The 11,824-nt window shown below is 38.9% G+C and overlaps 1 protein-coding gene across 2 annotated transcripts in view; it reads left to right on the forward strand.

The window, feature by feature from the left end:
• ube2d4 (ubiquitin-conjugating enzyme E2D 4 (putative)) overlaps window positions 1-11,522 on the forward strand; it is a 51,177-nt gene extending 39,655 nt beyond the window's left edge. The window contains exons 6-7 of one of the 2 annotated variants that reach the window (XM_034169899.1): window positions 9,766-9,859; window positions 10,010-11,522. In XM_034169899.1, coding sequence (XP_034025790.1) covers window positions 9,766-9,859; window positions 10,010-10,055 — 140 coding nt within the window. In that variant the 3' untranslated portion in view covers window positions 10,056-11,522. The remainder of the gene's footprint in view (window positions 1-9,765; window positions 9,860-10,009) is intronic. The other variant, XR_004560662.1, reaches the window with a different exon arrangement.
• Window positions 11,523-11,824: the final 302 nt, after the last annotated feature.

Raw genomic sequence — 11,824 nt, forward strand, 5'->3', positions numbered from 1 at the left:
GGTCTTTGGTTACAGCTGTTATCATTTCTGGTTGACTTGTCATTTTGCAAAACCTCACATTTTTTAAATAGTACGTCTGGGTACTTGAGGTAAATACAGTAACTTGCTGTTTGTTTCATCTTCTTTAAATACTGTATGATGTGAAGCTCTCTTGCTCTCTTTAGCGTTTCGTTATTTGTGAGTGGATTAGTGAAGCTTTTCATTTTGAGATACAAAAGTTTGTGTGGGTGACATTTGTTTTTAACCCCCCCCCCCCCCAAAAGTGTCACCTGACCTGAAACATGATTGTGATGTTATAATGTAATACCAGTTTTTTTTTATAATCCGAGTGTTGGATAAGGTAGTTAGGACATGCCTTGAGTTTTCTAACTGTGGCTGACAATATATTGGTGCTGCTGTTATAAAGGGAATTAACATTGTAGGCATGAGGCAGACTTTTGTGACTGAGGCATTATCGAATTAAACCATTCGGAAAGGTCCATACTAAAGCATGAAACGTTTTAGAGTAATCGATTGTAGAATTAACTCTGGCTTTGGCACCAAATATAGTTTTGTCATTTTTAGCATCTGTACTGAAGGCTGTTTGAAATACAGTATCAACTAAAAGGTTTTTAAAAATAGTATATATCCATTTGATGCAGTTTTTTTCTGCCATGCTATACATTTAAAAAACAAAAGTCTGTGTTTTGTAGTACTAGGTCAAATATTGTTTGCATTGCTGTTTGTTCAACTGGTTATTTATTTGAAAGCTGAATATCTCCCAACTGTACAATTGAATGCAGCCGTCATAATGCGAATGACTTTATCTAGATTGACCTCCTTTGTCCAGTGTGCTAAATAGTTTATATAGGCAGCTTGGCATGCTTTTCACTCTGGAGAACTTTCTCGTAGCCATTTGCCAGACATCAGGGATTTTGTTACAATTCATCTTACACCTCTGACCTAAAATGTTAGCCTTAATCCTCATTTTGTATATAGAGAGAATGTGTCATGAAGTGTATATTTGGTGTCTGGGCCATCGCTCTTAGCAGGTGACAAGGACACTTGCATCAATCTTAAAATTAGGAATTTCTGTGCAACAGTCTCCACCTGCCCTTACATATACAAGATAATGATTTGTCAAAACCACATATTCTATGATCTACTGTCATAACGCTTAAATAAAGCTCATCTTGTTTTACTTTTGCCTACAGCCATTTGGTTTCTTTATAATAATGTGCCAATAAGAAATGCAAAGTGAATCTCAATCAGAAGTGTGTGCATTGTGTCTTTGCATGGATGTTTTAAATAGTTTGGGACAAGTTGCATTAGACCTCGGACACAGGATTATCTCAAGGCACAAATCTGGGGAAGGGTGCAGAAACATTTCTGCTTTGACAGTCCCAGTGAGCACAGTGGTCTAGATGCTGTCCAGAATGACAAGCATCTCTGCAGCAATCCACCAATCAGGCCTGTGTAGTAGAGTGGCCAGAAGGAAGCCACTCCTTAGTAAAAGGGACGTGGCAGATCACCTGGAGTTTGCCACACGCACCTGAAGTACTTTCAGACCATGAGAAACAAAATTCTCTGGTCTGATGAGATGGAGATTAAACTCTGGTGTGAATGTCAGGCCTCATGTTTATAGGAAACCAGGCACCATCCCTACAGTGAAGCATAGCGGTGGCATCATCATGCTGTGGGGATGTTTGTCAGCGGCACGAACTGGTAGACTAGTCCGGATTGAGGGAAAGATGAATGCAGCAATGTACAGACATCCTGGATGAAAACCTGCTCCAGAGTGCTCTTGATCTCAGCTGTCAAAGTTGTTTCAGGACAACTCTGTGAAGGTCCGTGAGTGGCCCAGCCAGAGCCTAGATCTGCGTCCGATTTGAACATCTCTGGAGTAGGCATGTGGAGATAAATCGATATGAATTGATATCTAGATAAAAACGTGCGTGATGCGAGTGCATTGATTCATTCAGTGTGCATCGACTCAATTGACAGGTTGAATTGTGTTGCATCGCTCGCTGCCTGCTTGCATCAACTTTTTTTTTCCCGAGACACATTGAATGCACCACGAAGGTTTGGGACACCGGGAGCGGCCGTTGTTTTGAGTGTTTATCGAGAAAATTTTTATTTCCGTGGGCGGGTCTGATTGAAACAACAAAGCAGCGCTTTGACTCGCTGTCTGCTGGTTCTCTGCATCGCTGTTTTCAGAAGTGGAAAGTCCACTGGCTTGAGCACCAGCCGTGCAAAAACTGAAGTTTCCATTAGGTAAAGGAAATAATAATAATAATATCCTCTGTTTTGTGGAACTAAGTGCTCAGCTCCAAAGAGCCATGCAGATTTCGGTCAGAATTAATCACTTCAGAGTGAATTGCAGATTTAAATCAAATTACACCTCTTTCCATACGTTATACAAAGAATTAGCTACATTGACTAAAACTGTTTTTTTTTCCCCAAATGAGACGTCCTGTTTTTTATGAATTACATCCTGACGTGCAGAGCTCAGTCTATGGAGTTACATTTGTGCCATTAATAATTGAAAGGAAATGCTTTTGACAAAAACTACAGATTTTATTTATTTCTATTTATGTCCAGAGATCAAGGATCCAGTGACCATGTACAGATTTTGATTTTTTTATGTATCCAGTGACCAGTTTCATATTTATTGACTTAAGATTCAATAAAATATTGTTGACATAGAAAACCTGTAAAGCCTACTTTTAGTTCACAGAAAATAATTGATAATGGCATCTATATCGATTAAAATCGTAACAATACCCATCCCTAATCATATTGCACCAAATCGCATCGTATCACATTGTGATGAACTGAATCGCCATCAAATACGTATCAAATCACATCGAATCAGGAGCCAAGGTGAATCGTATGGTCGTATCGCATCGCTGGTAGTGTATCGAGGTGCATATTGAATCATTGTCAGTGATCAGATTCACATGCCTACTCTGGAGAGATCTGAAAACTGCCCAAAGATTGATGCATCAAGCTTGTGGCATAATATTCAAGAAGAGTCGAGGCTGTAATTACTGCCAAAGGCGCATCAACAAAGTATTGAGCCAAGGCTGTTAATACTTAGTTTTTAGTCTGGTCTAAGTAATTTGACAAGACTGTCTGACTTGAAATTTGGTCAAAGCATGCATAGTTGGTGTGTCTATAGGCCTGTTTTTTTTTTTGTTTTTTTTTGTTTTTTGTGGAGTGGTTTCGATAATCTTTACCACTGATAATTGGGTCAAACTTCACAAAATTTGGGACAGTAAACAAAGCCACCTGGTGGCAAACACAGCTTTCTGTTGGAATATGACCCTGTCTGGTGTAAAAAAAAAAAAAAGAAAAAAAAAAAGTACAGATTTGTATTTGTAGTGATCTTTGCTTCAAGATGGCGCCGCCTGGTGGCAAATACTGGAAGTACAGCTTTGCTTTGTCACGTTTGCTCCAGCTAGTGCAGCAAATAACTGAAACAATACTTCACATGGTGATACAAGCACCAAATCCAGCACAAATTCTCCTTAGACATTGCTCTTTTGAAAAAACTGACAGGCCACTTGAACAGGCGGCCATGTAGGAGTCGATTGAAGAATTCCACAGTGGTTAAAATATAAAAATGCTCCAATCATATTAAACTATACCACATTATGTGTCTGATCATAAAGATTCCAAAAAGGTATAGTTTGGACTATCTATGACTGAATGTTATGGGGTAAAAACCTTAAGAATGGTGACAAAGATCAGTTTCACTTTGTACAAGGGTCAAAAGTTAAAGTTGCTCTAATTTTAGTAAAAAAAAAAATGGTGCAAATTGTTAATTGAGCTACTTGGATTAATATGGAATGAAATAGTTTTCACTGTGTTGAATGCTTGGTCTCTAAAGGAAAGGTCAAATAATGGTGACATCCATTCAATTCTATGACATGTGACATATGTTACCCCGTAATGTGATAACTAAGCACCCGGTTTGCCGGGTCACTAGCCCGGCAAACCAGGGTGATGGACTCATACCCTAGTCCATGGGTTAAAGTTCTCCGTCACCACGACGGATTTCTGTCATTTGGAAAATTTAACTACACATACGCGTGCGCACGTGGTGTCATGCGTGTTTTGGGGCCGAAATATGATAGTCTCACTGTCAAAGCAGCATCCCATTCTGGGCTAATCAAAGCAGCAATGTCAGCGTGTATGGTGCTGCACTGAGGAGGAAGGGACTGGGTGAATTTTCAACCCTCTCTGCTCTGTTTACTGCTTGCCATGAGCCACAGTCCTTCTCCTCCCTGTCTTCGTGAGAACATTGGCAGATCTTCCCCAAGCTGTGCTTTGAACCAATGAAACAATGATCCGACTCACTGCTTGTTTGTTTTATTGTTTCGCTTTTTTCTTAATTTTCCCCCGCTAAAACCCTAAAGAGCATATGTCTGTGAGTAATATTTACCTTTTTTATATTAAACTGACCTGTTATGGTCTTCTAAAACAGTTGATAGATGTATTTTATAACGGGGCCGATGCTAACACGTTAGCATGTCTATGGCGTTTTCAATGTTAAAGTTAGCATTAAGCTGTTCGCATCTCAGCACAGTTTATGCATTTGTTTTCTGTATAATAAATAATGGCTTAGCGTTTGTTGTCGTAAAAGAGTCACATGTATTACGAATTGTAATATTTTTAATTTATTTATTAATAATAATAGCAACAACAAAAGTAATAACTAGGACTGCAAGCAGTCATATACAGGCCCTCGTTCCGCATGGCCGCCTACCCAGGCCAGTGTGTCCCCTTGTGACCAGATGTGGGCATGTGCGCACAGGGGCAACCACTCATCACACAGTTAAAATTTCAAGCAAATCACACAATGCATGAAGGAGTTATGACATGTTGATGGTTCATCCACTAGGGGGTGCTCAGTGTACAAACAGAGGGGCCAGGTGTGTTCAGGGGCCAACTGTCATCACACATGTGAAGCTTCAAGTCAGTCAGGCAAAGCATGAAGGAGTTATCATGACTTGATGTTCCATGGTGAAGGGTCAAAATGGCGGCGCCATAGCGGCCACACCCTTTGACATAGAGAAAAGCTTTTTATAACTTTTGGTCAGTATCATCTCTGGATGCTGTGAAAGAAATTTGAAGCGCATTGGACAAAATCCCTAGGAGGAGTTCGCTCAAATACGTGTGGAAATCACGCCAAAATGACAAGAAAATTCAAAATGGCAGACTTCCTGTTTGGAGTAGACCCATGGTGCAAGAGACTTTTTTGTACATCTATGCAAGTCACACGTGTACCAATTTTCATCTCCCTACTCCAAAAAAAACCCTAGGGGAGGGGTTTTTGAAAGTTTCAAGGGGGCGCTATTGAGGCATTTTGCCACGCCCATGGGCAACGCCCCTATGACTTGTAAGAGGTTGTCGTGCTTGATGTGTGTATCAATTTTCATGATGATATGACAAAATTAAAGCCGTCAAAAGGAAGAACGTAATTTCATGGCGAAGGGTTAATATTTGGCATGCCGCCACACGGACGCCGTTACTCATAGCGTCACGGCGATCATCGCCTACGTTCACCAACTTGTTCTGCATGTTTTATAAGTGGAATGAAGTTGATTGGGTTAACTATGTGACATCAGGACCTGTTAAAGTAAAAATAGGACATTTCCTGTTGCCACTGGGGGGCGCTATGGCAGAGGTGGGAAGTTAATATATGCAGACATTCAGGGCGGAGCCCTCATCATGTCCAGCAAGTTTGAAGGATCTACAATTAAGTATGTGTGCGTGACAGCTGTTCGAAGTGAAACGGCGTCCTCCGAACAGCTCGCCAAAATTTGACGAACCCTAGCAACCACGCCTTTTGACCTAATTACATTCTTTTGATAACTTTTGATCACCATAGGGTCATGATGATGTTGACCAAATTTGAAGATGATTGGATGAAATCCCTAGGACGAGTTCGTTCAAATGTAAGTACTGGAAATGGCCAAAAATGGCAAAAATTACCTCAAAATCGAAAATTAAAATAAAAATGGCCGACTTCCTGTCGACATTTCACCATGACGGTAAGAGACTTTTTTGTGTGTCCCAGCATGGTAAATATGTGTACCGAATTTCGTGAGGCAACGACGAAAAAAAACTCCTCTGCGGAGGGTTTTTTGAAAATTTTTGTGGGGGGTGCTATTTCTCTGCGACCTTGTGTGCGACCCCCAAAATATTGAATTTCAGATCCGGCCGGACGACTTTGCAAAGTTTGGTGAGTTTTTGAGCATGGGAAGAGGCTGAAATTTCGATTTCAAAAGTGAGAAGAAGAATAATAAATAATAAACAGCGCAATTACAATAGGGTCCTCATAGGACTTTTTCCTACTCGGGCCCTAACTAATATTGCTACAATACAATTTTTGAGAAACAGGCAAAAAGAACCTGATAAAACACAACAGAAAAGATAAAACCAACTAACAATGAACATAAATATAGAAATAAATGTTTCCTGTGAACACCTAGTGACTCTTAAACCTCCACTTCATCCCTGTTTTATTTAAGTTTAATGACAATTTGTTTCGGTCAAACCACATCTAAGCTGTGTTTTTACACAAGAAAAAAAAAATAAAATGCAGTAAACTGCACATTTGTCTTTTTTCATGAAATAACTTGTTAAAGATCACATATTACACTTTAGTCAGGCCTTTAAAATACTTTTGTGGACTCTTGCTGTAATATGTTGTCAGTGGTTGAGATAGTTGCTGTAGGCATCGAAAAATGCTCATAATCGGGTGAAACCTGATGGAAATCTCTTTGTGCTGTGTCGGTGATGTATGTATGTCCAAAATAAAACAACACTACTCCAGGTATGTTTTTGATGAGAATATAACATCATAACTTTATTACAAACTCAAACGTTGATGTTGCGTGACAAAGGCCTTTTAATAATAACTCGAAGAAATAATGGCAAAACTCATGTAAGTAAAAAAACAAACAACAAATAAAAGGTTAATCGATTACTAAAATAATCATTAGTTGCAGCCCTAGTTTGTTTTACGAGTGAGAGCATTTTACCAATTAAATGTGAGTACGCCAAACTGGTGACAGTGTTACTTTGTGCACAGCAGAACACCTTTGTCAGTTGCTTTAGGCCCTAATTTTATATTTTATTGACTGTACAGCCAGCAACACAGCACCCATTTGGTGCATTCACCGGATTAGAACAGATCAAAATACTACAGAAGACAAAGAATTTTTACTTGACAGTTTGAAGTGAGTTTTCTTTGCTTCAGAGAACTTCATACCCATTAAAATTCACTAGAATATACAAAATTTGACTTGCTCTTTTAATGAATTTCTGGGGGAGCACCCCCAGACCCCCCTAATCAATAGTGTGTTTTTACTTCACACTTTGAAGTGACTTACTTGTTTCAGAGGACAAGATCCCCCAGACGCCCCATAGTTTGAAGTGAGTTTTCTTTGTTTCAGAGGGCTTTATACTCATTAAAATTCACCAGAATATACAAAATTTGACTTGCTCTTTTAAAAAATTTCTGGGGGGAGATCCCCTAGACACCCCATAGTTTGAATTGAGTTTTCTTTGTTTCAGAGGGCTTCATACCCATTAAAATTCACCAGAATATAGAGAATTTGACTTGTTCTTTTAAAAGATTTGTGGGGGAGATCCCCCAGACCCCCCCACAATCAATACTGTGTTTTTACTTCACAGATTGAAGTGAGTTTTATTTGTTTCAGAGGGATTCATGCCTGTTAAAACTCACCATAATACACAAAATTTGACTTGGTATTTAAAAAATGTTCTGGGGGGGGTGCTCCCCACCACCCATTTATGTACCTTATGTTCAAGTTTTGCATTCTTTTTATGTTTTGTCTGTCTCTCCTTAGAGGCTATTTAGAATAGATTTGTATGCTGTATAATGTGTTTATTGTATTTATTGAGGAAAAAAGAGTGTGTGCCTCCACTACACCACATTTTAGGGAATTGCTGGCATTGATTTCAGTCAGATGAAAATTTATTGCTTTTACCCATGCCCTAGTCCCTTAAAGAAGGGTATACCTCTTATTTCCAACTCGTCCTGTAATTATGATGTTACATCCCCAAACCCTACCTTGGTAGGAAGGGATGTGATTGATGCTATACAGGACACTAGAGTTGGTAAATGTGGTAGTAGTAAATGTAAAACTTGCAAATACATAATAGAAGGAGTTATTTCCTTCTATTATGTATTTGCAAGTTTTACATTTACTACTACCACATTTCAGGAGTAACACCACAGGTAGACAATACAAGGTTAGCTCACGTGAAACAAAACCTACCATCCCTGGTTCTCAAGACCAGGCACCTAAGTGACTCTACTTTACTCTTTTCTACTCTCCTATTTTACTTTTCCTTGTTTGATATTTAGATATACCTTTGTATACTGGCATAGTTCCACCTTAGAATTGGAATATAATATATAAGATATACCTTACTGAATTTTCATGATACATGGTGCAAACTATTCCTTTTTGAAACCCTATTAACCAATAATTTGCATCACCTTTGAACAAAATTGGAGCAACTCTAACTTTTGACCCCTGTACAAACTGAAACTGAACTTTGTCACCATTCTTGTTGTTTTTACCCCATAACTCTATAGAATTCAGTCATAAATAGTCAAAACTATATCTTTTTGGAACTATTACAATTCAATTACAATAATGTGGTATAATTTTCAATATGCCTGGAGCATTTTTATATTTTGACCCCTATGTAATTCTTCAGTTGACCCCTATGTGGCCGCTTAGAGTAATATCTAAGGTGTACTTTTGCCAAATTTGGTGCTTGTATCACCATTTCAAGGATTCCTCTGTAAATATTATCTGCCGCACTATACATAATATGAAATCTTGATTTTTATCCCACAATATGAGCTGCTCACCATCATGATGTTCACCTTAAATTTTGAGTATTTTTCATCTGATTGATTTACAGGTTGGTGAAAGGAGGCACAGCGGCTGTGTCTATGAGCCTATGTTGTTTTTTTTTTTTTTTTGTTTTTTTTGTTTTTTTGGAGTGGTTCCAATATTAACCATTGATAATTGGGTCAAACTTCACAAATTGTGTGAAAATAAACAAGGGGACACCTGGTGGCAAAAACCGGAACTACAGCTTTGTTATAAGTTGGCGCTACCTGGTGGCAAAAACTGGAAGTATAGCTTTGATCTCACAGAGGCATGTACGCTCCTCCATTATGATATGAAATCTTGATTTTTATCCCACAATAAAATGAGCCGCTCACATTGTAAAGACCAAAAAGATCTTTCGACAAGTCTTGTCAGTGTACCGCAGACTTTTCATTTTATTATTCATAAATTTGCACCAAAAACAGAACTTTTTTCACATTGTCATTATGGGGTGTTGTGAATAGAATTTTGAGGGGGGAAAAATGAATTTCATTTTGTTGAAAAGATTTTAGTAGAGAACAACTTCAATTACCAGCAAAAAATCTATACCATAAAGTGTAAACAACTATCCATCAAGACAGTTTACATTTTGCTGTAACCATTTCATCTGGGAATTGATGCTTCATTTAGAAGTTTATTTACACAGTCGTGTAAATGCTAAAATGACTATTCAATAATTAACAGTTTGCAAATAAAATAATTTTATTTGCAATGTGCAATCATTTTCTTTAAGATGTTATGTGTCTGTATGAATGTTTATTTTTTTAACTTTATATTTGTACCTGAATGACTTCAGGACTGTAAAAATTCTCGAACTACTTAACGGTTCTTTCCTCCACAGTATTATTGTCTATCTGCTCTCTTCTTTGTGATCCAAACCCGGATGACCCACTGGTACCAGAGATTGCTCACACATACAAAGCTGACAGGGAAAAGTGAGTGTGAACATTTCTGCTGCTTTCACCTTGACCAGAAAACGTGTGCTGACTCTGATTCTCACCATTAATTTGAAATTGAAATTGAAAAATGTGTTTGCAGGTAAGACTGTAAATGTACTTAATGTATTTATTTTTTATTTTTTGCAGGTACAACAAATTAGCAAGAGAATGGACAAATAAGTATGCAATGTGAGTGCCAGCGAGATCAAATTAACAAAAGGAGAAAAAAAACGGTTTAATTGGGAACTTGAAGCAAATGAGAGAGAAAAACAAAACACTAGAAAACAGCCCATCATTTGGAGGAGGAAGCGATGCACTGAGGTACAACGGCACCCGGCTTTCCATGTGCTGAGCTGAGACTATGTGCTTCATGACTTGTATGGATCTACTGAGTGGGACTTGACGGGCTCCTTAAAGCACTTCCATATGGAATATCAGAACCTCTTCAGTTCATGCCGCCTCACTCAGACTATAAACTGTTATTCCTGCTATTGTGGTTATCGTCACTGTTGCTGTTCATGCTCATTTTCACCACCAGTGAGTTGTGTCAGGGTACTAAAATGGGGGTAGGGATAACAATTCCATTAATTTAATAGAATGGCTCTCAGTTCACATCTGCGATATAGTCTGTCTCTCACCGGATGTCTTTTTGTTTCCATGTTTACGGTGGCCTTTTATTTCATTTGGAGCAGCATCCATTCATCTTGAGACAGAATGTTCCCTTTTTCAACATGAAATGGTGCATTGACATCACCAGCAGCTGATCTATTGGCACCTGCTTCCTGTACCTCAGAACAATGTGAAGGGTGGTTTGTAACGCGGACTGCATTTGGAAGTGTAAACACCATTTGGTCGCGGTAACAGTTACATCTTGTCCCACTGTTGTGGGCGCTTATGGACAAGAGGCATGGACAGACGTCATCTTACTCGTTATCATTGCCGTTAGATTCCCTAGAAGCACTGGTACCAATGCTGCGTTCCACAAGTCAGTTCCATCATTTGTGACTCAATACTTGAAAAAGTACAAAGGAACAGGACTTGGTCAGAGCTGCTACTGGAAAACTGGGAATGTAAATAATCCTTGCATAGCCAAAATGTCATTTTCATGCATGGCATAGAAGTAACATATTCTAAATACAATAAAACTGGTTATGTATGTACACTAATTTCGAAACCAGTGTTACTGGTTAGTTAGCTGCACAAGTGCACAAATATGTGTAACAATTCAAACTGTGATGATGCTTGGGATTGTATTTGTTTAACAGCATTAAGTCATGTTTCTGGTTTGCATTGGGTGTAAAGCAGGGCCGTGGAATGCTTTGAGGTCAGAATGGTGGTTTTAGAACCAGGAACTAAAAATCTTTTAACTTTAATGGAATTAATCTGCATAGTGGAAACCCTGAGCTCAGCATGTTTTCCAGCCCTCTGCTGTGTCACCGATGCCTGAGTAGCTGTGGCAGTTGGTTTGGCTTAATTTCGCTGAGCTGGTTGAACACACCTGATCTGCTTAACCAGTTCTTGGTGGAGGAGTTAAAAATGGAAAGTATGCAGCTCTGTGCATGCAGAACCACGATTGGCTGAAGCTGTTGTCGTCATGTGCACTGTACTGTTGTAAAACCTTTTCCCTGTCGTGGTTGGATTAAAGCTAAAGTTTGTGCCACCTCCTCCGTACAGTTGCTCAGGTATCTCACCAAATCATCAGTCTTTACGGGTGTACTGCAGTCACCTGTGGGGCTGTCTGCGCATGTGTTGTTAGGCCACATAAAAAAAAAAGGCTTAAAGTTTTGATGTTTCAAAATCATGTCACACTGTTTCAGTTTGTTGAAAAGTGAGCAAATTGAAAACATTGGTACTTGTTTGCATCACAAAACACAAATGTGAAGCTACTCAATGCACCCAGATGTGTAGATGGCTCCATGGTGACCAAAGTCACCAGGCCTCTGGAATGAAACTGGTACAGAT

Source organism: Thalassophryne amazonica, chromosome 5 (assembly GCF_902500255.1).
Source record: "Thalassophryne amazonica chromosome 5, fThaAma1.1, whole genome shotgun sequence".
NCBI classification, from domain to species: domain Eukaryota; kingdom Metazoa; phylum Chordata; class Actinopteri; order Batrachoidiformes; family Batrachoididae; genus Thalassophryne; species Thalassophryne amazonica.